Genomic DNA, 27,932 nt, shown 5'->3' with positions numbered 1-27,932 from the left:
AAAAGGACAAGCCTTAAGGATCTTACCCAAAAGTCAGCATGAAGAGACTAATTTGCGAATGAATAAAGGAGCTGCACCAAGCAACACAAAGAAAAATATACTACATTTGCATTTAATGTTTGGAGGGAGAAATTACAAGGGCGTCTGTGCTTGTAAAGCTACAGGTCTGTTGCGGAAGGTGTACAGCAGGACAATATTGTGCTGCTTTTTCCCTGCTGCTTGTTTAGGCATTGTGTTTCATATTTAATCATCATCAGCATCATTATGTTTTGAACAGAGTATTTTGGTCCTGATGGTGTTTATTGGTAGCCTATTCCTTAAACTATTTTGTGTTCCATCCAAAGCCACTAGATGGCACTGCGCGTAAACGTTGTGCTTGGTGCTGTAGGTTGCACGCATATGGTTACGTGCCTCAAAGCACATCCTCATCCTCATGCGTCCTCTCATTACACAGCTGTTACAAGAGCTCGGCCTGGATGGGCTAAAAAACATATAGCCTAGTTTCATGAGGTAGACAGAAGTCCTGGGCCCTATCTCAAAACATATTCTACAGGGGTCATTAAAACATATTGCTGTGATGTTCACTTATACTTGAGATCAGTAGACAGTGACAGAGTAGACAGTGAACACTTGATTTTCGAAAGCTTATTGAATAGTTTCCCCTGTTTTTGTAGGCTTAATTGGTAATTATTTGTCCAATTCAGACTATACAATGATCAAATCTGTGTTTTAAGGCCACTGTGCATCTTGTAATCAGTAGAAAATACATATCCCACATTTATTAAACACATGAAAACAAAAAGTATTAAACAGTAGCCTACTTCTGTTGTTGTGAACTGATACAGTCCCATCAATGCATGAACAAGCTGGGCTACCATTGTGGGCGTGTGGCACTGAATTTGGTGGAGGCCTAGTGCTTGTGACGATGTGCATTTAGTATCTGGCAATTGACTAAATGCTGCCAAATCTGAAGGCATTTATGGATAATTTCAAAACCAAGACCACGTGTATTCAAAATGAATTAAGTGTCAACATTGTTTAGAGAAAAGAAGTATGCTGACTACACATATTTCAGCTTAAATTACTTATATTTTTCAAACAGTTAGCTTTTTAAAAAAAGAAATCATGTTATTTAGAAAGAGAACAATGCGAAATTATGTGACCAATAATATAGCCTGTTGATAGCCTATTGTGAAATAGTTATTAGTCCGGTGGTACCTGAAAGCACCGTCCGGTTTGTTTTGGTCCTGCGGGGCTGTGTCTGAGGCCAGCCAATGAGGAGAGAGAACGGATGCGGCCGCAGCACGTGACCTCCCTTGCCCCGCCTACCCATGCTTCCTCTATTTCGGCGCATCCTCCTCATGTTATTCATTCCTCTGTGAACCGTTGTTCGTGCTGCGCGTCTTCTACCTGGCTCCTCAACAGAGCTGAAACGGATATCCGCATTTAAATCAACGAATAGGCTAATAAAGAAAAGAGACGAAATTACAATTTCTGTCCTTAATAAATTTATCGAGAGAAAATAAATTTGTAACGGGGGAAAAAAATATATCTTTCTGCGTCACAAACCAGACACACATCAGTTTAATATCTTTGCTCCGGGAAGCCTTCAGCACAGAATATTTGTTTCTTTCTTTTTAAAACAAACACAATGAAAACCAAATTTATCAACGGGGTTTCTTCTTCCCCTTCCTTGTCGCTGGGGTTGCTAGTGACCGAGAACGCCCTGCAGGTCCAGCCCAACACCGAGGAGGATTGCAAGGAGTTGGCCCGCCTAGACAAGCCCGACCTGGAAACCCGGCGTAAAGCTTATCTCTGGTGCAGAGAGTTCCTCCATGGAGCCTGGAAGAGCTTGGCTGAGGAAGATTTCCATATCGCCATCATAAGGTACATTGTGTTCATTTAACTCTTTGATGAAAAGCAAGGCCCAGATGGTTGGATAAGGCCAAAGCTAGGATGAGAAGGCACTAAAACCGCCCAGTACCATGATGCGTAAACCAGTGAAGTGTTAAACATAGAATAATGTTTAAATGGAAATACATGATGTCATTCTAAAACTAATCCCAATGGTGATTCTTTCAGAGATAACCACACAGCAATGACGACATTCAAACAAGCCTCCGATCTCTAACAAGATTATGATTCCTTGTACCAATGAAGTCTAAATGTCATTTTATTTCTCTTATTATTGTTGCAATTTCCCTGTAAATTGTCCAAATCCCAAAACACCTCACACTTAAAGGCAAGACATGGCTAATGATGCCGTGTTTTCCAACATATTGGGACATATCTGACCGCTTTTGTAGAAAAAGAACTTATCTTTGAAAATATTTGTTCAATAATAATTTATTTGTATTCTTACAACAACCTTTAATCCTAAACTAAGTGTTTTGGGACACTGTGAGGCCAATTACATTGGCAAATGGTGTTGCATTCTGATTTACGTTAGCTGCTATTTAAATTTTTGTTCTTCCAAATAGATTTGTCTTTTCTTTTAGTGTCGGTCTCTTAAAATCATGTTCTCTATAATTTGCTGTATTTATTTGTGGAATTCTTCATTTAAAAGCACAACATAGAACTTAAAAAAAAAGCTACCATAACAGCAGTTTATGTAAGGTTGTATGAGTTTACAGGGAAATGTTGAGCTGGATACTCTGTACAATTTACTTTCTTAATAACAAATGTACAGTTGTCATGGATATTATTAGAGGGATCCATTAAGTTGCACAGACTACATATTAAAAAGAACACCAGGGAGCAGAAACCTATATGAAACTAGTGCAATGAGAATTTAAAAAAAAAAGGAGTTCCTGCAAATGAAAATAAATCCTAATGTCTAGCGGTCTGAATGTTTGTCCTCTAGGGGTGGTCTGAGCAACAAGCTCTTCCTGTGCAGCCTCCCTGACAGCCTGGACACTGTTGGGGATGAGCCGAGGAGCATCCTGCTGCGACTCTACGGGGCCATCCTGCAGGTGGGAACACAACTCCAATGCATCACCTTTGACAGACTGCTTAACTGTGTTGTTTTACAAACACAGAGTTACAAGTAAACCAAGCACTTAACAAGGATGTGTTGTCGTATCTGAAAAACTGATTAGCCTCAGTATTTTGTATTTATTGGTCTGATATTTATTCAAGTCTAAACAACACACAAGTAAAAAAAGAAAGACGCACGATGACTCATTTTAGTAAACCGTTTGTTGTCAGAGTTGACTCATGCAACTGGGGTCGAAGGTTACGTAACAACTTAAGCTGATAATAACAGAAGCCAGACAATAAATAAAGATAAAATACATAAACTGTGAAATGTGTCAGGTCCACTACTTGAGGTTTTGTTTATGTGTGTGTGCCTGTAGATTATCTGCTTGTTAGTGTGTGTGTGTGTGTGTGTGTGTGTGCATGCATGTGCAGTTAGGCCTTCATGTGTGTATGTGTGTGTGCGTGTTAGCCATTGTTGTACATAGTGATGTACCCCCATGGCTGTACATGCATGTGTTCTTTGCCGTAGGCTTCCCAAAGGAGCGTGCCTTGGGCACTCTTGTTCCCAGTTGAACCCACCCAAAAACACGGTACAGTATGAGATTTCTGAAATCTCAGCCTAATAATACAAAGATGTAACACACACTCTTGTCGGACAACCTCAGCTGACAAAGCTGGGGAACACACAGTTTGAAGGGAATACAAGGTGCTGAAACACCTCTTCTGCTCTTACTCCTGATTCCTAATCGTTAATATGTCAGCTGAAAATTTGGACCACTAAGCAAACAGAAAAGCCCATGAATCTGCACATTTGCAGCTAGCTCAATGTGTAATTTGGCTCATTGTGACTTGTTTGCACAAAAACAGATAGATATTGTATTGCTTTGCAGCTCCACGTAACTTAACACAGACAGATAGAGCCTTTTTTATCTCCTAAGATGATGTGACAAGTTTGTCCAGAGTTCAGGATCCAGGCTACTCTCAAACTGCACACTCTGCTTTTTTGATAAATAAAACAGAACTAGGCTACAAATAACTGCTTAGTCACCAATTCACACTGCAGTGGATTGTTTCATTTCCAAGTATTTCAGCCCCAAAAGATACAGGCTGATCTTTTGCTGCTCTCTCAACCTTAAAATGTGTCATTAGTAGCCATAAAGTTATTCATTTTCATGTTGTGTTAACCAGGCATGATGAGAACTGCATTAAGTATTAACTAAAGTCTGTGTAATTGCTAATGGATGTAGAAGCTGTTTTTATTGCGAGGGATGTCTTAGACAGCAAAAGCAGCGTGTCCTTCACCAAGGTTACTGCAGCAGTCTCCATAAGGTCTGAACTGCTGGAATTAGTGACGTATCAAAAAGCTAATAAGATTTAGGAAGTCAGATGTCGCTGTCAGTGTACACAGACACTAATAATTAAAGAAAGCCAGACTGCTCTGGAGACAGCGTTTCTCAGCAATGAAAATATGTTGTTTGGTTATGGGATGAGTAGTGGTTTAATTTTAGGCCCTGATTATAAACTGTCTTTGCACTATGGTAATAAATATGATCACCATTATTTGTTTCGGCTGATATCATCATCTATAAAAGAAACCAGGCTGTTCATCCATTACACTTTAGAATAAAGTTCACTCAGGTTGTCTTTCAAACATTTTCAAGGCTGCATTCTGTTTTTATAGATAAGCAGATTAAGATTTAAAAGTCAACGCCTCTCTGATGCTTTTTCAAGAACACAGGTTGTCTGAAGGGGCAGCAAGCCAAGCTACTGCTTACATTGGCTCAACATTAAGCTAAGCTTTTTAAGGCTCAGAATTCCTTCAGTGCTCATCAATGGGATGGGCTTTTTGACATATCCATATCCAGTAACAGTGTCCAACTTTTATCATCCCTGTAGCTTGTAGCTGTCCCTTTAGTGCAAACCAATATCTAGATATCTGTGCAGGTTCTCAGTCATCCAGTTCATAGTAAATTAGAAGCTTGATCCAAAGGCAACTGGACTGGTTGAAGATCTCAAAGACATTCCACCTCTCCTGCGAAAGGCTTCTGGTGGATAAGCTTCTGTGGATCATTACATCCACATTTCTGGCTCCGTCCATCAGATAGTTTGGAACTGAGGAAGCCTTTCGGAGGAGAGGTGGAATGTCTTTGAGATCTTCAACCAGTCCAGTTGCCTTTGGATCAAGCTTCTAATCTACTGTCTAGATCATTTAATTACCCAGTCCTAGGTTTAATATGTAATCCAAATTAAAAAGTCACATCCAACAGCAGGTTGGTTGAGCAGTTTTATCCCCCTCCTGATATATATCTCTGTTTTCTTTTTCATTGTGGGTTGTCTGGGGGAAGCATCGATTAGTCTGACCTATCCTCTCTGCACTTTCATATCCAAAAGACTTGGTGTGTGTTTGAACTCATAATGTTCTGTCTGCCCTGCAGGCATGTTCACGTGTGGATGTTGACCCTTATAGACAGCTTCACATGTATTCATGGATAGTTCTTTCCTTTTTCTTTTGTTGATAGATGTCCTGTAATAAAGGGGATTCCCGACAGTCAAACAAAGAAAATCACTTCCAAGTAAGTAACTGATGATGGTTCCAGCATACAGCATGTTTCTCTGCCCACAGTGTGAGTCCATCCAGTAATCACACCACTTGCCATCTCATGTGTCAAACCACAACTCCAGATGTTTGGAAACATTCTTTTCTTCCCCCAAAAATAAACGCTCCCTGTCGGGACGGGGTTTCCTTTCTGATCTGCCTGAGTCTTTTGAACCCTTGGGCATCCGTTTTTCCCCCCATGGATATCACAATAAAGTGGCCTAACATTTGCAACCCTGTGGTTTTTTAACCTAAATTCTGAATCAGTTTAACACCTGCCTAAACTCCTTACTAACCTTACTAACCTCTGGCACAGCATGACCGAGATGGGAAATGCTCAAGTCACATATTTTCAGTGATGGCTTTTTATGCATTCAACAAACCTTATGTCAAAACTCCTATTTTGTGAAATTAGATACTGGGTTTCGGACTGCAGAACTGCAACATGTTTATGTTGAAGCACCAGGAATAATTTATTCCTGAGTATGAAGCAACATAAAGTGCTGCATGAACCCAGAGTCCACCCACGCATTCTGAAGCTCAATGCCTTTCACTCAGCGACCTAGACATTCCTTACCCTCGCACCAACCTCATGTGATTAGGACCTTTGACTCATACATTATGACACTGACTCATGACTCATGTGATCAAGTGAGGTCATCAGTCAGTCACCACTTTGGCATCTTTCCCGTAACTATACTGCTGGCTTTTCGAAGCAGCTGGCCTTCAGTTAGCAGTGAGGCTATCAAGACCTTCTATCAGTGTTTTAGGATTAACTCAACCCAATAGACTGGTTAAAACCCTGTCTGGTCAAGCGTAATCCTAAATGGATTAGAAAGAAGACCCAGTATTAACCCTTTGAGGAGTTTTTCACATGTTACAGCAGCATAGTAGATGAAAAGCTATCAAATAATTTTCTTTACAATGTGTTTATTGTTCTCCAATTTAAAGGTGTGAAGCTTTTACAAGACCATGCAAACTTCCCTTAACTCCCTCTCACCCTCTTCACATCACAATTTATAACATAAGGAACATATAAATATACATACAAATAAGGATATAAGCACTGTAAATGTATCTTTTTACAGCCTGAACCATCTACAGTTAAGCATATAGATAAAAAATATAAAATAGCAGTAGTTAATTTAAAGGTATTTTACAGTCTCAACAAAATCTAGTCTGTTGTTAAATCCAGCTAATATCCTTCGATCTGTATAGTTGCCAAGTCACCGTGCTCAAGAAACTGTACAAAAGGTTTCCACATGTTCTCTTGAGTGTGTGTCCATGTGCTGATTCTAGGTAATAATCTGGCAGATGCATTTTGAACTACTGTATCTTTAAATGGTTTAGAGATACTTGACTGAGTTACATGTAGAGGAAATTACAATAATCCAGATTGGAGAAAATACAAGTGTTAATCAATAGCTCAATAGTAAGGTCTTTTTTACCTGCTCTTTTGTAATGTTAACAGACAAAGAGTAAGGTATTTTACCTGCTTTTTGTAAAGTGTCTCGAGGTAACACTTGTTATGAGTTGACGCTATACAAATAAAAATTGATTGATTGATTGAATAGTTTACATGTTTCTTGTTTCTTGCTGTAGGAAACAGGACCAGAGATGCTTAGTGACATAATGGTCAAAATCACGTACTGAACAAAATTGAGAAAACTGGAAATGAAGAGAAAACAGTCGTGAAAAATCTCTATTCGGGTTATTTTACTTTCACAGAGGAAAATATCTGAGTATTATCTTAACAGTGATATAAAACATCATGATAATTAATGAAATAATTATCCAGAGGAAGCATGAACAGAGAGAATAAGATGGGTCCAAGGATCAAACCCTGAGGAACGCCACACAGTAGTGGACACATGATTGTTAAGACAGAGTTTAAAATATTGATAACTCAAATCTGAATTAGAAATTGCATCGGGCCAATTCTCCTGCATCTTGCTGTTTAGAGGTCCTATCAGTGTCCTTATGGGGACCATGGTGTGTCAGGCCGGCAGTCACATCAAACTCTGGCATTTAAAATAGGTCAGAGGAAATTGAACAGTGTTTGCTGTAGCAGTCTGTTTGATTTGGCCATCAGACAGAAGTCTTCCTCTCCTTCAAAAGTTAATAATCAACAAGTCATGTCCCGCCAGCTCACCATTCATGCACTGAAGAATTTCAACATTCCTAACAAGCACCCCCCTCCCACTACTTCCTGTGCTTTAACAGGAAACTGAACTTACTATTGTAAGTCTGAGAACCTATGTTGAATGAATAGGTGGTCCAACTGTAGGTTCCATATAATATTCATGTTCACGTGAATATTTGCATCTAAATTGTTACAATGGTTCCATAATAGTGCTGCTCCATGGCTCTGGGATTATTAGTGGCTGGCCTTGGAGTGATGCAGCATGTGCTCTGTGAGCTGCTCACATCTGCCGCTCTAACCTCAATGCTTATCTGTACTTTTTTGTGTGTCAATAAACCAGCGATGGGACAGATTAATTTCAGACTGGTCCAATCTGTCTAAACCAAGGGTGGGATAGTGCGGAAGGGGGAGTGATAAGGACTGGAATGAATAAACATCAAACACACAGTTTAACAATCTGGAATAATCTTAATAAAAAGAGAACACTTTTTCCCCCAAACATTTTAACTAATGGGCAGTTAGATTTCTATATTCACTTCTATACATATTTGCACACTTAACACACTGCTTGCTTACACACCTACTTTTTTTTTAACACACTTTATATGTGTGTGTGCGTGCGTGGGAGGGTTATATTGTAAATGGCTACAAGGGCCAAACAACAGTCCAGGTGCAGAAGATAATGTTGTGACAAAGACACAGCTTCAGTCCCACTCACACCTTACATAAGACTTTGTCAAAAACAGGCAAATTGCAATGGCACAAGAATAATTAGTATCATCATAACTATCGCATTTATGATCAACATTTTTGTGTATCCAATGGGTAGTGGTTCTTTCAGTATTTGGTTTGGTACAAAGGAGTTGCTTTTCATAGCAACATTTTAAAATGAAATTGAGTGTACAACCCTTCCTAAAAGAGATTTTGTTTCCTGTCCTGAAGTTCAACAGCGAATGACAGTTATACATACTGCTTATAAAGATGCATCATATTCCTTCAGAGGTCTGATTCCCATACTTATCTGACTAGACTTGGCTCTTTGAAAATGTAGGTTAGAATAAGCCATCTGTAGCTGTGCTGAAACAGAAGATAAGTCCATGTGTGGACTTGGTGCTTCAGAATCAGGTCAGCACAGCTACAGGACAAGATGATCTAATTAATGACTCCCTGAAATATTGTCGGGGGAGGTATAAATCCTAAAAGCCATCCCTGCTGGCCTTTGAGTCTCTGCTCTGCCTCACCCACAGACTGCCGGCTGGCTTGTTGTCTGCTAGTATGTGTGTCAAGATGATTATGGTAATGGAAATAAATCACGTTGGCAATTTCAAAGTACATGTGATCAGCTTTCGGTAGAGAAAGCATTACATAACCAAGGGGAGTTTTCTCTTTTCACATATGCCCCGTGATTAAAGCAGAAAAAAGACACATACAGGATAATCAATAAAACAGGATTTAAACATCTCAGTTGGAGAATATTATGATTAAGGATTTTTATTCATTTACTAAAACTTTTTTTAGCCAACCCTGTTGTGCACTTTTTTTTGTTGGGAAATGAAGAAGATTTAAGTAAATGTAAAAAATTAAAATAAAAAGCCTATCCTACATAAATAGATTTCTGGGAAGTGGCTTTATTATTCATTCACTGTTACTTTGCATTGTCTAGTTCCTCAAAATGATTTCCTGAATACAAGCACAACAGGTACAGTAAATGAACTTCCACCTTTGTGTGCTCAGTGTACAATTATGATCCAAAAGAAACATCTCTCATCTTAAACAAAAAAGGTCATCATTGACTTTCATTGTAACATAACTTTTTGTTTTGAGAATTATCCAGGGATGGGACAGATCTCATCTAATATCGGTATCGGGTCTGATATTGATGTAACTTGCATAACGGATATCAGACTGTCGCCAATCAAGAACGATCACTGGGCACGTTTAACATTCTCAGCCCGCACAGTCTCCCTTTGAAGACATTCAGACTGAACTGTAAGTGCCTACAAATCGTCTCCATGACAACGTTCAGATGAGATGGAACAGCTCCTTCTATATGATCAAAAGTACAATTCTTACACTTCAGCGTAAAACATTTAATTTGAAAATCTTACAGTTGTAGCTGCTTCCTGTTGTATGTGAAACCAGCACAAAGTTTGAATACAGTTCTTTGGAATAATTTGAATTCTTATGCATTTTTTGTATTTTTTGCTCTTTCATTAAGAAATGCAATGTTGGGTTTAGTACAGCTTTTTGTATCCTTACACTTAATACCAATGACATTAATAACTATATTAATTATGGTTAGTAAAATAACTATCTGTATCGTACATGTGTATGGGAATCAGATCGGAATGTGTAAAAAAAAAGAAAAGAAAAGTGTATTGGTGCATCTCTAAGAATGATGCTTGGAGCATAGTTGAAAATAAGAGTGTGTAATCTCAGAGACGAAAAAACAGGCAGTACTGTTTCCTTTGAGCTGGCTTCCTGCTGAACGGTCACTATGAAGCACATTCTCTGGAAAGAAGCCAAGACCCCAGCACTCACATCCAAATCTCTGCCCCTGCAGCAATTTATCAGAAAGTTATTCTCTCACGAGGGTCGAGATAGCAACATGTTATACTGCAGCTATTTAAGTTCACAGAATGAAGCAGGATATAGTAGAAGTAGAAGTAGAAATAGAAATGTCACGTTGCTGTAGGAAAAACACGTTGGCAAGAATGTGCGATATCTGAAGTCTCTCAAATCATTCATAATAAATGGATACTCCTGCAATTGAGTGCAGCATCTCGATGAAGTAAGGGGTCTCGGAGAAACAGACAGAAAAATGAAAGCAGCAAGGAGAAAATGTTCTTTGAAGAAAGGCCCTTTATTCCACTTGCAGCAAAAGTAAAGAAATTAAGTTTTTCTTGCTTAAGAAATACAACCTTTTGAGGTTCCACTTTCAGCAGCAGAATAACTTGCTCATCTTCATCTCGTTCCGTTAAATTAGTCAGACTCCCTGCTGCTAATGAACTCCTGCCTGTTTAGTGAGAAGCCTAGTCTTTCTCTTTTCTCAGCACAATGAAGCAAAGAAGAAATGCGTTGGTGAGAAGCCAACAAACGGCACTAGCCTTCGAGGCTCCAGGGCTCGTGTTTGTGTTCCCAGTTAACCTTGAGCCCCCGTTGGGCTCCAGGCTATGTGTGTTGCTGTGTGAGTTTTGTGTGTCTCTTAAGATAAAGGAAGAAAGACAAGGTTGTCTTGCTTCAACAGTGACCAGCACTCTGAGCGGGCCAACTCTTTCTGGACTGTTTTAATCTACCTCTTGTGCTCCCTTCAACGCTCTGACAAGCAAACTCAGCTCACCCCACACCATGGCATTCCTCCTCTTTAAACTCCTCCATCCATGTCTTCCACTTACGCCCCTTTTAGACATGCACTACACTCTGTTCTGAGCTTGCAAGCTTTTCAACTCTGTCACTTTTGATAACACATTTGGTACATTAACTAATAAAATCTGTCAAAATCAAATCTGTGAAGTAGATTGCTCAATTGCGGGGCGCCGATAGCCTAGCGTTTCTGACGCCCCCAATGTACAGAGGCTGTGGTCCTCATCGCAGCAGCCGAGGGTTCAAGTCCGACCTTTGCCCGTTGCTGCATTTCATCCCCCACTCTCTCCTCCCAACATTTCCTGTCTCTCTTCAGCTGTCCTATCAAAGCAAAAAACCACCCAAAATGTGTTTTTCAATTTCCCTTAATTTCACCGTGTTGCAGGGCTGTAAGTGATCTCCTCATAATTGAAAAGTTCCAGCTCGGATATTATCAGCTTGACAAAATAAGGCTTTGAGGTCATATTGTTGAGATGTGTATAAAATCATACAGTTTATACAACGATCAGGCAGCCATTGAAGTTCCCACCATATACCATTGATTGGATCGGCCCATGGAACTGTTGCATTGACGCCTGCGTGCTCGTATGACTGCATACATGATTTGTCCTGAAGTTTGAGATGTTTGCTCGTATGCAAGTTTCTTACCTTCTTCTGTTTCATTTTTAAAAGAGTAGCTTATAAAATGTAAATCCTGGTAGCTAAGGCACTGAGAAATCACCTTTAACGAGCATCATAGTGACAAATGATGAGGAGTCGAAATGCAAAGTATGAAAAACATGGAGAAATGATTAGTGGAGTTTGCAGGCGACTTTTATTGCAATCTTGTTAATTTTAAAGAAGGAATGTGCAACTTTTGTGCAACCTCGGCTATTCTGAAGCCTCAGCTCTCCTCCGGCGCCACGCCTCCAACCCTTCTTCCCCTTGTGTTCGCACGAAGGAGTTATCAATTATATCACACAGTAATTAAGCACCATTAAGCGCAAGCAGTGGACAAAACTGTCCTTACCTCGAGCTACAATTGCCTGTGGCCTGCATTGTTTTTTGTTTGCAGGCTAATGTTAGCACACTTTGGCTAACTCATAGCTTCACATTGCATGCAAATTGACACAGAATGACCGTGATCTAAACACACTTACCTGACATTCAGATAAGCAGTGAGTATGTTCTTCCTCTTTTCTCTATTCTTTGACTAACACAGCTTTATACACAAGGTCGTCCCGTCCATGTTAACATGATGTGAACGCAGCTCCGACATCAACTCACGCTTCTCACTCGTAGTAGACAGTCATGACTCATAGAGACATATTTAGAGGATATACTTGATTTCTGCTGTATTTATGTGTGAAATGTCGCATGTTCTTCCTTTAAGAAATAGGAATGCACTTTACCCAATTTGGGAATTTGGGAATGGCCAATCGGTCAAAAGAAAAGTTTTGGTACCACCCCAGTAGATTCATTAATCCAGCAGCCGCAACTCTGTCGACTGAAATGCATTTTTTCCACGTCACAGGCTGAGGTTGAAATGTTTACCAGAGACTTACACACAGAAGCTAAGAAGTTATCACTATAACAAAGAACTGTTACTGGTTTAATGTCTAAGTGGGTCTGGTGAGAGAATTGTTTAATTCCTGACTGTCTAACCAAATCTTCCTCTAACTTTAATGTTTTCAGACACTGTGACCAGGAAATCTCTCACTCTGTTCTCATTCTGTTCTCATCGCATTCACAGAACTAAGAGGGGGTTTTAGTGGTGGTGTGATTGGTACAGTTTTCATAGTTTGAATATAGAGCTCTTATTTTTCTCGCTGCTTTGTGCTTTTAGGGCGCGGAGGCCATGGTGTTGGAGAGCGTAATGTTTGCGATCTTGGCGGAGAGGGAGCTGGGACCTAAACTCTACGGTATTTTCCCTCAGGGCCGACTGGAGCAGTATGTCCCTGTAAGTCGTCTCCATGTGTAGCACCAATATTTCAAGTAAAAAAAAAAAGATGAATTGAGTCTGTAAGTTGTGTTACATGTTGAGTGGTAGAGACAGGATATCATTTATCTGTATAAAACTCAAAGCATTTTGTAATTTCCAGTTATCAGCAGTTTCTGTATTAATTAAAATATTTGAAATATTTGTGTCGACAGAGCCGTAAACTGGACACATGTGAGTTAAGCGACCCCAGCATCTCAGCAGAGGTTGCAGAGAAGATGGCTAAGTTTCATGCGATGAGGATGCCCTTTAACAAGGAGCCAAAGTGGCTGTTTGGAACCATGGACAAGTGAGTCATTTCATTGTTATGTGTCCTGTCCCCCATCTTTAGCCATTCCCCATCTCGGTCTACATAAAAAAAAAAAAAAAGTGGTTTTCGAATGAGAGCCTGAGATAAGTGAGTGAACAGATCTGAAACTTGTCCTTCAGTAACTGAAGTTTGGTAACTAAAGATACCAATTTGTGTCACTGATTACTTATCGTAGAGACCTGAGATGGCAGGTGGCTTATCATAATGTACATCCGTTTGAATTGCTTTCACAATTTCTGTCTGTGTGTGGTGATAAAGTCCATTTTCCTGTTCCACTGATTTTCTGCTTGAGTACATAAGTTCTGGTTTATCTTTCAGGGTTACGTATTACAAACCTATGCACCCTGATTTTGTAAATTTCCATGTCAGACAGGACGCCCGAAACCAGGATCATATGCAAATTAATTATACCTAGACTACAACTGGTTTATTTACTGGTGATTTTCTTTGCACAGAGTAATGTGTTGACCAAGGCATGAGTCTGTTAATCCTGTTCATTCTTTTGTTGAGTGCATTATCAACTCGAGTCCATTGCTAGGGTTAGGGTTATATAACATAGTAATGATGAAGGATTACCAGCACTGCTAGTAACCATATGCATCATAAACATCTGAACAAAAAATATCTGAAACCTTTCATAACCATGTGAGTTTTGAGGCAGCCACACACACATTACAGATCCAGACAAGATTTGCTGGATAACATTTTCTTTTTTTTTTTCATTTTCTTAAAAAAGCACCACTCAAAACCAAAGTTACAAGGTGCCTAGTTGTGTTATTTTGTCTCCTTGTCACAACCAGAATCATGTGTTTGGCCTGCCTGCTTGTGTTCATTATCATGTCTCTATGCTGCCATTTGCCTTTTTGTTAATAAATCAGCCTTACCTTGCTTTGCCTAAATGAGAGTACAGCTAATTTCTTCTTTGCAACTGTCCACACATTTTGAACTGCTACCAGTCCTGCTACAGCCGATATTATTATCACTACTATTATAGTTGTTATCACTGTGAAAATTCCTTGACGTAATACTAATACTTTTTTTCTGAAAACTGTCAATTTCCCGTAATGTCAGGGATTAATACATTAAAGTCAGTAAGTGACTGTAGCTGTGTTAATCGAGCTACTAATTCATATTTTCATCATGACCTCTGATTAGCAGTCAGTGATATTCAATCTCTGTGAGTCAGGGTGACATTCAAATGTATTTAGACTACAGTGACTCATTTGTGGGGCACTCTGCCAATCAAGCGCACATGTGTGTGTGTTTTTTTTTTAAGGAGAATGTGCAGTGAACGTTTGTGTAACACTCTCCCCAGGTACCTGAACCAAGTGATGAGGCTCAACTTCACCAGAGAGTCTCAGCTGCGCCGCTTCAACCGGCTGCTCAGCTACAATCTGCCCCAGGAGGTGGATATGCTCAAGTATGTTTCTGCAAACACACACACACACACACACACACACACACACACACACACACACACACATACAATTCTAAACATATTATATAATACAGCAGAATGTTCAGAATGTGAAGGTCATATGCTCGTGTGTACCAGACAAAATTCCCAGATTAACCTGAAGGACTATGTTCTGACTGTTTGTATACAGTATGTATACGACCAAGCTCAGTTCTACTCTGCTCAAATATAAGCATTATGACAACAAGATGTTGCAATACTAATCATCGACCCTATTTATAACTTTGTACTGTGTATGTTTGGGTCAGTTTTATCATTCAGTTCAGAGTGAAGGTTTACTTTCTTGACTTTCTTTGACTCAGTCTCGATCCTAAATGTCTTGGTCTTGACTCGGTCTTGGAGCACTCTGGTCTCGTGTATGTCTTGGTCTTGACAACAACGTTACTAAGCACTATAAATCTTTACCACACTGCCTTGTGCAGTATGTATTCCACTTGTTCTCCCTTAGTAACTTGTTCTTCCATTCCAAGTTTATTTCTTAAACTGTTCCTTTAAAATTCACCAAGCTCGTGCCTAGTAATGTCTTTTTGCTAATTAGTTAAAGAATTAATTCAAGCACAGACTGGAAATATCCCTGGTAATGCCCAGGAGATGTTGTGGCTTCATAATAAAGTGTAGTGGGTTGGGTCGTTGTGATGAACACAGTTTATCTTGATCATTCCCTCTCTGTTTTTGTTTTGCTCACGTTTAGGTGTCTGCTGGAGTCCACCCACTCTCCTGTAGTGTTCTGCCACAATGACTGTCAAGAAGGTAAGAAGCACATTTCATGTTTCCCTCTATTGTCTTAAAATGATCTAAAGCACCTCTCCTAGGATGACCAGAAGTGAAAGATCATATCATTCAAAATTCAGTTTTTTGCATTAAAATCAGTTGACCTTCAAGGCTCAGTGTTTCCCCTACCACTATATTAGGGGGGCGGCTCGTTTGATTTGCTCAAACCCCAATATGTTGTCCATTGTGTTTTCTCTTCAAATGAATGACTTTTGTGTGTTGCTTTCAGGAAATGTCCTACTGCTGAGGGGCCGCGAGAGCTCAGACAAACAGAAGCTGATGCTCATTGACTTTGAGTACAGTAGCTACAATTACAGGTAAGATAGCAAAAAAATGTATCACAGATGTACAATGACTCAGCCCTACTAATGTGTATCGTCTGTGTATCTAAAGCCTGATTTTTCATGTTAGTGTCATAGAGCTTTGTTGGAGTAACAATGAACCTAACCCTTCCTACTTTATTCAAATGAAATGTTGAGAAGTTAAAAAATTTCCTGATCTCTCACATGAGAGTTCTCTTAAGAACCATGTTAACCATGTCAAAATTAAAACTGTCTCATTCACACACTCTGCACCCTGGTACACTCCGCAAATACCGCAAACGCCAGCTCGAAAGACTCCACAAGAAAACCGGTGTAACAGTTCACTTCCAATCATACTCTGACTACCTCAAACTATACATGGAAGCTCTCAGCGCAGCCCGGTCCACCTATTACTCACACCTCATCCACTCAGGCTCATCCAACCCCAAGGCTCTCTTCTCTACAATAAACAAACTCCTCAAACCCAGTGACAACACCTCTCCCTCCTTCACAGTTGATAAATGTAATGCTTTTCTTTCATTCTTCCAATCCAAAATTGACACCATTTACAGCAGCTTCAACACTCTCACTGTCCCCTCTTCATCCCTACCCGCATCCCCTCGCCTCATCACCCAATCTCTGTCTCAGTTCTCCCCTGTGTCCCCAAATGAGCTATCCATCATCACCTCTAGCATTAAGTCCTCCACCAGTATTCTCGACCCCATCCCATCCAGTCTCATCAAAAACTGTCTCCCAGCCATCGCGGCACTGCTCTTTTCCTGGCTAAAATCCTACCTCACCAACAGACAACAGTTTATCAACATCAATAACTGCTCCTCCTCCATAGCTCCTTTGTCCCAAGGCGTCCCCCAGGGTTCGGTGCTTGGTCCCCTCCCTTTCATCATGAACATGGATGCACACCAACTTCCTCTCTCTCAACTATGCAGAATCGGACATAATAATCATCGGCCCTAAATCCCTCACTAATTCCATACACAACTTCTCCTTCACAATAGACAACTCCACTCTCTCCCCCTCCCCTTATATCCGCAATCTTGAAGTCATCTTTGACAGCCAGTTCTCCTTTGATCACCACGTCTCCTTTGGTGACCCACGTCACCAAGGACCGCCTTCTTTCACCTCAAAAATATAGCCTGCCTCCGTCCGCTACTCTCATTTTCTGCTGCTGAAACACTAATCCATGCATTCATCACATCCAGACTCGACTATTGCAATAGCATCCTTTTCGGCACTCGGCAATAAAATCTATTATTATTGTTATTATTATGTGTAAAGTCAATATGACGGCATGGACTACCCTAAAGGTGAGGGATAGGTTCCTAAAACTGTCTTCTCAGATTTTGAGATTAGTAAGAGTCAAAGTCATCTTTATTTTTTTAAATTTTGCCATACATACTGGACATGCAGAAAAACTGAAAAATTGTTTTTCTCTGAACCACGGTGCAAACTGCAATAGTATAAAAGATAGTAAATAAGAATATAAATACAGATTATAGGGATAATGTGCAAAAGGTGTGCATTCAGAGCAAAAACAACAACAACAACAAAATGTGCAATGGGAGTCTCTAGGAAAACAGCCAAGCAATAGACATACGTGTGTTCAGTTGTATAAGCTAGGGGGAGAAAAAAAGCTTAGAAAGAGATGATAACACAAACATCAAAGGTTATAGTAGAAAAGCTTTTCTTTTTTTAAGTCCTAGTGTCTGATCCAAACACCCTCTCTAGACCAACATGGCTGATGAATCTCTGTCAGTTTCAACTGCTGCATCATCACCCCTCATCCTCTCAGCAATTCTTTGCCTTCCCACTTACTTTGTCTCTGCACTTGGCTGATTACCAGGCATAATGTGAAGCAGAGAGTGGGGGGAAAAGAGAGAGTAACCCAGATCTGGGATCCATCAATATGTCCGCCTAACGCCAACCCATACCTCAAGGCAACAGCACTCTGCTGTTATGAAACCAGAATTTTTCTGGCCAATGAGGGCACACAGGATGGAGGCACTGGATAAATCTGTCAATGTTACTAATGGTCATTATGGTGCAGTGAGTATCCAACACAGACCTGAACACAGGACTGGATATCAAGCAGAATATAATGAAAGATGGATCATGCTTCTTTTCAGCACTTTCGACTGACTTCAAGTGTACTTTCACCTTGGTGTGCGAATTCCTGACGAGTTAATTTCTGGGAAACAGAGAGAGCACACTGGCCTTGGCTCACGTTTTTTTTTTCTCAAGACGAATTCCTGTGTCTGTCTCCCTCACTTTTTCTCACACACGGCAACAGAAACACTCCCACCCCCCTGCAGCACATTTCAGCGTGGCCCCTTTAAGGCTCCTCAAATGTTGCTCAGCAAACACGTGGCCCTCTGTACACAAATGACCCACTCTACACACACACACACACCCCTGAGCATGTGAGCGTATGTTCCTTAATGTATGTACAGGGTGGAACTAGATTTTGAAACAGGGAGGATGTGTGGTTCACAGGCTCCCTCTGTGTGTCCTGATAATATTGTTAGGTGTGCAAGTAAATGTCAGAATAGTTCCATTAAATTCTCATGTAGTGGCTTTTTCACTCAAAGACAAAAATGCAGGCTTTCAATTAAAACAGGAATTTACGAGGTGCTTTATGATTGGCTGGTCAGTGGACCTCTGTGGGTTTTACAAGGTATGGCCTCTGATGGCAAAAGGGCATCATTAAAGGTTTACCAAATTGCCAATAATGTAACCATGGATCTCCAGAGAACTGGATATCAGAATGACTTTGATGCTGTAGAAACCTAAATAAAAGCAATATCAAAATAAATAAAAAAAACAGCAGTGACGATTACTAAAGGCACATGGCAGCAGATTTCAGCGTGGCCCCTTTAAGGCTCCTCAAATGTTGCTCAGCAAACACGTGACCCTCTGTACACAAATGACCCACTCCACAGTCTATGCTCCACACACACACCCCCGAGCATGTGAGCACGTGGTCCTTCATGAATGTACAGGAAGGACACTCCCACAGATGGACTCACATACACACACTGTGGATTTTTATCCCATTGACTGACATGAACTAGATGTTGTTATATGGAGGATGGGTGGTTCACAGGCTCCTGTGTAGTGAGTGGGTTTGTTTTGGATACATCTGCAGCTCTTGATAATAGTGTTGGATGTGCAAGTACATGTCAGAATAGGTCCCTTTAAAATCTGAAATAGTGGCTTTTTCACTCAAAGACAAAAAAAACGCAGGCTTTAAACTCAAACAGGACTTTACGAGGGGCGTTATGGTTGGCTGGTCAGTGGACCTCTGTGGGTTTTACGAGGTATGGCCTTGGATGGCAAAAGGCATCATTAAAGGTTACCAAATTGCCAATAATGTAACCATGGATCTCCAGAAAACTGGATCTCAGAATGACTTTGATACTGTAGAAATCTAAATAAAAGCAATATCAAAATAAAAATAAAAAACAGCAGGGTCGATGACTAAAGCCACATGGCAGCAGACTTTTCCTTCACTTGTTGGGCTTTCAGTGGAAAAAAAACTAAACCAGCATGAGTGAAGTTTACCCATTAAACACAGAGCAGGAATTCAGTGCATTTGGCTGAAGGGAAAGTTGAAAGTACTGAGTAAACAAACACGATCTCATGTTCAACTGACCAAACAAAACGAAAGCCTGTTTCACATCAACTCCTGAAAAAAGACAGAATTACAGAATTGCCTTTCAAATATGTTACCACACAGCAAGACCTGATCGATGTTGGGCACTTTCTTGCGACTTAAAATACTTGGTTCGCTTTAGGTGAGAGATGGCGCTTGGGTAGAGCAGGAGAAAGAGGAGGAGCCTTCTGTAACAATGACCGTCTGTTTCTGGGTTCAAATCAATACAACATGTAAGATGTTTTGGCAAAAAAAAAATGCAATAGTAGAAAACATCAAAATGGCTACTGAGGCAAACAGTGAAGAGTATGAAGCAGCAAAACTCTCACGTCATCACTCCACCCACTCACTATTTATTACCTGCTGCATTCAAACACTATGTTTCAAAGGGACTGATATAAATAATAAGATGTGGAAAAAACGAAACAATTCATGTCTTTTAAACATTCCAGAACCATGGAGTTTTGCAATACAAACCTCGACTAATACATAAAATGTCAACAGAAAGTTGTGTCATGTAAACAGAAAGGGCGGCTGTGGTTCAGTGGTAGGTTGGGGGTTTGATCCCCAGCTCCTGCAGCCACATGTCGATGTGTCCCTGGGCATGACACTTAACACCATGTTGCTCCAGCTGCTTCGTTGGCGGGTTGTGAATGTGTATTGTAATGTGTATTGTGTGGGATTAGTTAATACTGATGGTCACTTTACATATCGGCCTCTGTCGTCAGTGTGTGAATGTGTAGGTGTGACCTGCGGTCTAAAAGCACTTTGAGTAGTCAGAAGACTAGAAAGGTGCTGTACTGCTCAAGTCCATTCACCATTTACTTCTGTAACAGCGTCTCCTGTCACAGTCTCACATGTGTGCATGCGCCTGTGACTGTAGGAGTGAGTGTGTGTGTACTGTAGCACGGAGAAGTTAAATGTTTTACATTTGTAATTACTGTTTTTATGTTGTTTTCGATGTATTGTCCATGCAGCGATTTCCCAGCATCCTAGACAAATTTCTCCCTCGGGAGACGAATAAAGAAACCTTGACCTTGACCTTGACATAGTTTCTCTCTCTCCCACTATTTACAGGGGATTTGATATTGGCAATCATTTCTGTGAATGGATGTATGACTACACCTGTGAGGAGTTTCCTTTCTTCAAAGTCGATGCACAGGCCTACCCCTCAAAGGCCCAGCAGGTGTGTAGAATATGTTAACATACTATGGCATCTGATTTATTCAGTTTTCCTTTTTCGATCACTGACTAGTGTTAACTTGTGTCTCTGTACAGCTCCACTTCATTGAGAGCTACCTGCGTGAGTCTGACCAAGGGTTTGACAATCTGAGTGAAGAGGACCAAATGAATCTGAAGGAGCAGCTGTACGTCGAGGTCAACAGGTGAGCACAGCTGCCAGTGTTAACTAAACTAAACATGACACAACAAGAGACACTAGAGAATGAAAGGAATGCAGCAAAGTGACTATTTGTTCATCAATGTAGGTTCTCCCTTGCGTCCCACTTCTTCTGGGGTTTGTGGTCCATCATCCAGGCCCGGCTGTCCACCATCAAGTTTGGATACCTGGTGAGTGAAATTTGGGTTTCCTTTTTTTGGGAAAGCTTCTGTGTAATGACAAAGAAAACATATACTACAAGACAGCTAGTAGGACAAGCAGTGTTGTCCTGGAGGGGGATGTGGTGTCAATATTTACTGTAGTCAGACCAGTCAGGTCAGCCTGGCAAGATATCTCAGACAGAAGCAGGGGTTTCTGCCACAACAACTGACTGTAAACTGGCCAATACAAAAACCCTAAAGCTGCATTATTTGATTAACATGGGGCAACTCTTGGAGCTGATGAGAAAATTACCGCTTGTCTGAGTGACTACACCAGTATACATTTTCAAAATGGCTGTATGGTCTCAAGTCATTTTTAATACAGCATGACAATCATCTTGTGATCAATAAGCAGCTATAGACAGTTTGTAGAAACATTTTTCAGGTGACCTTGTGCACATCATACTTAGCCTTGGGTGGACAGAAAAATAATGAAATACTTTGTTAACATTACAATTCAAAGAATGAGTTTAAATACGATTGAAGCAATGTATAGATCCAAAAACCAGAAAGTACTGAACAGTTTACCACATAGAGAGCCCTGATGTCCAGTATTTGCACGAAAAGAACTCAAAAAGACTTAAACACCAAAATAAGGCCTACGCTGAGTTGACTGTTTGCACACAGCTTTCAGCTCCCACCCATCTCTCAATGTGCACGTATGTAACTTTAAGACTTAATTTAGTTAAAATTGGTGAGTTATTTGTTCTTACTTCACGTATGCTTGCCTGAGAAGATGCTTTGTTACACGATAACCACTCTGCTGCTTCAATTCTACGTTCCCATTGCTTTACCATAATATATGTATACTTGTCTGTGTCTTAGGAGTACGCCCAGGCCAGATTTGATGCCTACTTCCAGCAGAAGAAGATTTTGGCGATCTAACAGAGCAAGAAGAATGGATGGATTGACAACACATCTAGCCTAACGGCAGGAGGAGGCTATGCCGGCTGTTAAAGCAACAATCCATGCTTCACTTTTACCCCTTGCCTTGTGAGGATTTGCTGGTCTTTGTCGGTGATGTGTTGACCAAAACCAAAAACCTGAACGCGTGGCTAGGTGCTTAAAAATAGAGAATCCTTTGCAGCTCAAAGTTGAGCCCAAAAACAAAAGAAGAAAAACCATCAACTTGTTCTAACCGCCACCACTGGTCAGAGGTGCTCTGAGCTTCTTATTGAAACCATATCACTAATATGAGGGTTACGTTTTGAGCAGGAGAGAGGCTGATTTCAGTTACAGCCAGATTGGAATTGTTAACATTGCATCAATGTTATGTATTGATCATTCCCTTATGGAAATGTTCTGTTGGAAAGAACCAAAATGTGAACTTCTCGTGGTAGATTCCTCCTTTATGGAAGCAGCCAGCTGCCAGATATGTATATTATATATAGATCTCAATGTGCCAGTTACCTGGCCCCATCTGTTACTGATGGGCTGAATCTTTGAAAGTGGAACCATGACTTGATTGACAGGTCAGATTGATGTCTACACCTTCTGTTTGTTTCATTTTGTAGTTTCAATTGTTGTCTTTGACATTCCTTCAGGCCAGGGCTAACACAGTTGTGCTGTTTAATTGATGGTGTGAAGGCGTTGCATGAGTCAAAAATGAATTACATCCAAAGAATTGAAAAAAACTATCCTTCAAAAACCACCCACTATAGGATCTGTATGGAAATAAAATGCCTTTGTTGTTTATGGGAATATAAGTTCAAAAATATGTGACACGTTGCAACCAACTCAAGTCTTCATCAGGGCCATAAAGGCTTTATAACTCTGTTAAAAATCCTGCAGCGTGCTGTGGATTTATTTTGAAGGACAATGGCAGTTCGTATTTTTTTAAATAATTTTATCACACATGCAACCCCTTCACAAGATGGATTAAGCTCAGCTAACCTGAAAGCATCCAGTATTCTAATTCAGCAGATGTATTTTCAAACATGTTCATGTGCAGTTCCTCTAAATGGTTACTGGCGCCTTTTTTTTTTGAGACCAAGCTTTTATTTTTAATTTTGGCTTCTGGTAGGAAAACATGGACAGTAGAGGTTCCCGTCTTGGTGGCTGACGTAGCTCCACCCAATCCAAATCAAATACATCAACACATCATTTGTTTCCTTTGCATGTAGCTCTTTGTGGCATTTACACTTATCCACTGTGAATTTACCCAACCGCTTGTATGTTTGTTTTTTTTATTGAGAGAGGTTTGTTTTGTTGACAGTATTATTATGATCACTCTGTTTAGTAGATCCAGGTTACACACTGGGTTTTAACATCTGCCTGTGTTAGCGAGTTAGCTAACAATACATTCCATTTGACTGTTTTTTTTTATTTTTTACGTTCAGTCCTATCACTGCATTGAAGAAACATACTGTCACAGACTACACACGACAATCCTTCTTTATTGAAGTAATGGATTGTTTGGTGATGTCACTGGTTTTCTGGCGGAAGTGCCTACTGCTAAGTTGCCTCATCGTCATATCCAAAAAACAAAATACTGACACAAGCAGTTACATCATACCACACAGCTAATAACTTATTTAAATAAGATGTAGCTGGACAGTCACTACTGTATGACATTACTGTGTCTTTCAGTGTAAAAGGTTCTCTGCTAAGGAGAGCTGAGTCACTGGTGTTAATCTCCTTGTCAAATCCACTCACACACACGTCATATCATGGTCATTGCCTGCTCCATAATGGTGAAACCACTCCTCCACTGTGCACATTTAAACAAGACTCAACCACTGAAACAGAGACACATTGTGTCCTGGCAGGTTAAGCTCAAAGACTCTGCATTCTTTGCAGTGGGATATGTGTTTATGAAGAGAGAGGTTGAGAGTGAGGCTGTCTCTTTCTAATGTGTACAAGAGCGATTATTCCCCGTCCCATCAAGACATTACCTATACAAGTCTTGGCTGCATATCCCTCCTCATTACTGTTTAGTGGAGCAGAACATATCAGGTCATTTTCCTGTTTATGTAGGAGCCACCAAAAATAAACATTTGACTCTTATGACGTGTACAATAGGTGTTACCTTATGTTTGGTGTGAGAGAGAATACACACAGTGTTATACAGTGTATGCTGATTTAAGGGAACTAAGCTGGATGTTGAGTTTAAGCAGATCACCACACCTGTCACCCGATACTGGAACCATCCAAAGGTTTTTGAATGTCCACTGTGGCACTTTTGATTTGTGAACTATGAAAAAAACCCCACAATATATAATATTTTTATGTTTATGGGTTTGTTGAACTGTGACTTTTTAATGAAAATTTATTTTACATGCATTCTGTTGTTTATTGTTTGGTTTAATTTGTCTTTGAGGTGCACTTAAATGTAGAGTTTAAATTTATTTTGAGATGAAATGGGACTAAGGATGCAGCAGCCGCATGTGTTGTGGAATGTACCGGAGTACTTAAATGATTCAAAGTGTTACTTGTGCGCCTGTCTTCAGACAAAAGTATTGACTTTCACACTTGTTCTGTTGCTCAAAGCCTTCAGGGGCTGTGTCTTAAGTTGTATCCAGTTTACCGTTCTTCAGTTTTGCAGTGTATCATTTGCCCCTGACCTTCCAGTACATTCTATTTCTATTTAAATGTTGTTTTCTTTTCCCATATCTTTTTGATATTTGTTGTAGAAATATGGACACCAGGAATTGTAGCTAACATACATTCCACAATTGTAACTTTGCATTCAGTATCGTATGCACTTTGGACCGAAAGAAGTTTAAATTTTGATCAATGTGGTTCGTCGAATGAAATGTTCATTAGTCCCATAGAGAATAACAAACACCCTCACTCCATCAATACTTGTGATTTATTTACTTGTGATTTGTACTATTCACTTACTTTCTCAAGTTTATACAGTATGGGTACAATCTACCATGGGTTGGTTTTCAGAAAAAAAAAACTACAGGCCACAGTCATTTTCACCCCATTTTTTATTTATTTATTTGTGCAAAGCAGAAAAGAAAATTTACAGCCAAGGTAAATTCTATGCTGCAGCATTTCACCCTTAAACATCTAATTTACAAAGACTTTTGTGTAAGTACTCGCGCACTGAGTATAGCTGCATGAATAGCATAGTTATCACTGATGGTTATGTGACAGTAGATGTGTGTGATATGACCGAACAGAATGTTTTCTCACATTATCACTACTACTGATACTCTATCAAGAATGATAAGATACAAGTTTATCATTTATGAATAATCATTAGCATGGCCCTCTTACTTTTTGTAAGGAAAGCCACATCAGGAGTTTCTGCTTACTTTGATAGAGATATTACATATTGGATGCAACATGCTTTAAAACTGCTTAGATTACTAATACTTAACGTAATACCTAATACTTATACGTAACAACAAGCAATGGTAACACTGTACTATTTGCAGATTGAGTTAGCTTGCTTATAAATGATTAATCAACACTAAATAACATGTTAAGCTGGAGCTCGTGGGTCGTTGTTGCTTTTGCAGGTATTGTGTCACTTATAAAGTTTAAAAAATAAACCTGATGGTGTTTATATCTGTTGCATCATTACATTATCAATGTTTTTTTCAGCATCTATTGCACTCCTGACAACTGCACTATTGTACTATTTAGGCTTGTATATATTAGTTTTAATGATTTCATATTTAAATATTAAAGGTCAGATATTATCTGCCTTTTCACCTAGTTAAATTAGTCTCAGAGCTACCCAAAAATCTCTGATCATGCCTATAAACCCCTCTATTTCAGCTCTGCTCAGAACAGGCTGTTTCTGTGTCTGTACCATTTAAATGCAAATGAGCTGTGTTACACCACGCCCCTCTAGAAAGGATTGGGTGACTGTGGCTTTCTCACTCCATTCCTGATTATTTACATTTAGAAGGCAGACTCAGAGGGCAGAACAAACACCAACTGTGGGAGTGTCACCCACCTGGGGGAGGGGTTACTGCCCTTTGTGATGTCACAAAGTGAAAAGCTCTTAACAGCCTTTGAGCACACATTTCCTGAATAGTGGCGCAGGCAAAAGACAGAGATGAGGGACTTTTATCATAATTGGGGGGTTTGTAGACAGGTTAGGGACACATATTAGTGGTTCAAAAGCATGATAAAATGTATTTTACATAAAATGTGACCTTTAATGATTGTACATAGACAGCAAAGTAAACAAGATTTAAATTCCTTGTATGCAAAAAGAACCCTGGCCAATGAAGCTGATTTTGAAGTTGTACTGACATGTTAAAACAGTTTTTAGTCAAACAGTCTAAATAATTGCAGTTATTGGTAACACTTTAAATTAAGTCAGACAATGTTCACCATTAACTAGTTGCTTATTATCATGCTAACTAGTAGCATACTAGCCATCAACTTGTTCGAACCGCCACCGCTGGTCAGAGGTGCTCTGAGCTTCTTATTGAAACCATATCACTAATATGAGGGTTACGTTTTGAGCAGGAGAGAGGCTGATTTCAGTTACAGCCAGATTGGAATTGTTAACATTGCATCAATGTTATGTATTGATCATTCCCTTATGGAAATGTTCTGTTGGAAAGAACCAAAATGTGAACTTCTCGTGGTAGATTCCTCCTTTATGGAAGCAGCCAGCTGCCAGATATGTATATTATATATAGATCTCAATGTGCCAGTTACCTGGCCCCATCTGTTACTGATGGGCTGAATCTTTGAAAGTGGAATCATGACTTGATTGACAGGTCAGATTGATGTCTACACCTTCTGTTTGTTTCCTCATTGACAGCAAAGTAAACAAGATTTAAATTCCTTGTATGCAAAAAGAACCCTGGCCAATGAAGCTGATTTTGAAGTTGTACTGACATGTTAAAACAGTTTTTAGTCAGTCTAAATAATTGCAGTTATTGGTAACACTTTAAATTAAGTCAGACAATGTTCACCATTAACTAGTTGCTTATTATCATGCTAACTAGTAGCATACTAGCTGCTTAATAATCATTATAAAGCACTTACTAGTACCTAATTCTATATGCACATTGTCTAGCCTAATAGGCCATTAAAGGCTGAATATGCAAAATTTTAAACATAAATATAGCAGAAATCAAGTATATCCTCTGAAAATAACTCGGTCAGTCATGACTGTCTACAATGAGTGTGACACCCAAGTCCTGCTGTCTGAGCCATACCTACATCATGTTTACATGAACGGGACGGCCGGCAGGCTCAGACCCCTTACGAATAAAAGTTGTTTGATTTAGGGACTAAAGAAAAGGCAAGTTTATTTATATAGCACATTTCAACGACAAGGCAATTCAAAGTGCTTCACACAAGACATCAAAAGCATCATGACAGAGGAAAGAAAAGAAACATTAAAATAGAACATTAAAAAAAGAAAAAAAAAAGAAATGCCTGGAATTATTAAATCTGAACATATGTTCAAATAAAAATAATTCAAATGAAATTAATTGAAATAAATAAAGTAAAAATATAAAGAGTTAAAAGTTACAGTGCAGAGTTAACATTTAAAATCGTATTCAAACTGTTTAATGAAAGGCACCTGTAAACAGGTGTGTCTTCAACCTCGATTTAAAAGAGCTAAGAGTTTCAGCAGACCTGCAGTTTTCTGGGAGTTTGTTCCAGATATAAGGAGCATAGAAACTGAACATTGCTTCTCCATGTTTGGTTCTGACTCTGGGGACAGAGAGCAGACCTGTCCCAGACGACCTGAGGGGTCTGGATGGTTCGTAATTAATCAGGAGGTCACTAATGTATTTTGGCCCTAAACCTTTAAGT

At 39.7% G+C, this 27,932-nt stretch overlaps 1 protein-coding gene across 3 annotated transcripts; it reads left to right on the top strand.

Annotated features, from left to right (window-relative positions):
• Positions 1 to 1,361: 1,361 nt before the first annotated feature.
• Positions 1,362 to 25,707, top strand: chka (choline kinase alpha). Of its 3 annotated transcripts, XM_061036291.1 has the most exons (13): positions 1,748 to 1,887; positions 2,864 to 2,972; positions 3,509 to 3,569; positions 5,499 to 5,552; positions 12,907 to 13,020; positions 13,215 to 13,348; positions 14,685 to 14,789; positions 15,538 to 15,596; positions 15,847 to 15,934; positions 20,667 to 20,775; positions 20,868 to 20,974; positions 21,077 to 21,158; positions 22,014 to 25,707. In XM_061036291.1, exons 2-13 carry the CDS (start codon positions 2,926 to 2,928, stop codon positions 22,071 to 22,073), a joined length of 1,020 nt encoding a protein of 339 aa, XP_060892274.1. In that variant the 5' UTR covers positions 1,748 to 1,887; positions 2,864 to 2,925; the 3' UTR covers positions 22,074 to 25,707. The 3 variants fall into 3 exon arrangements, with proteins under 3 accessions (XP_060892273.1, XP_060892272.1, XP_060892274.1); XM_061036289.1 differs by lacking the exon at positions 3,509 to 3,569 and having other exon boundaries at positions 1,363 to 1,887; XM_061036290.1 differs by lacking the exons at positions 3,509 to 3,569; positions 5,499 to 5,552 and having other exon boundaries at positions 1,362 to 1,887.
• The last annotated feature ends 2,225 nt before the right edge of the window (positions 25,708 to 27,932 follow it).

Source organism: Labrus mixtus, chromosome 4, assembly GCF_963584025.1.
Source record: "Labrus mixtus chromosome 4, fLabMix1.1, whole genome shotgun sequence".
Lineage (NCBI taxonomy): Eukaryota > Metazoa > Chordata > Actinopteri > Labriformes > Labridae > Labrus > Labrus mixtus.
Note: the sequence above shows the minus strand (reverse complement) of the source record. Positions and strands in the feature narration are given on the sequence as shown.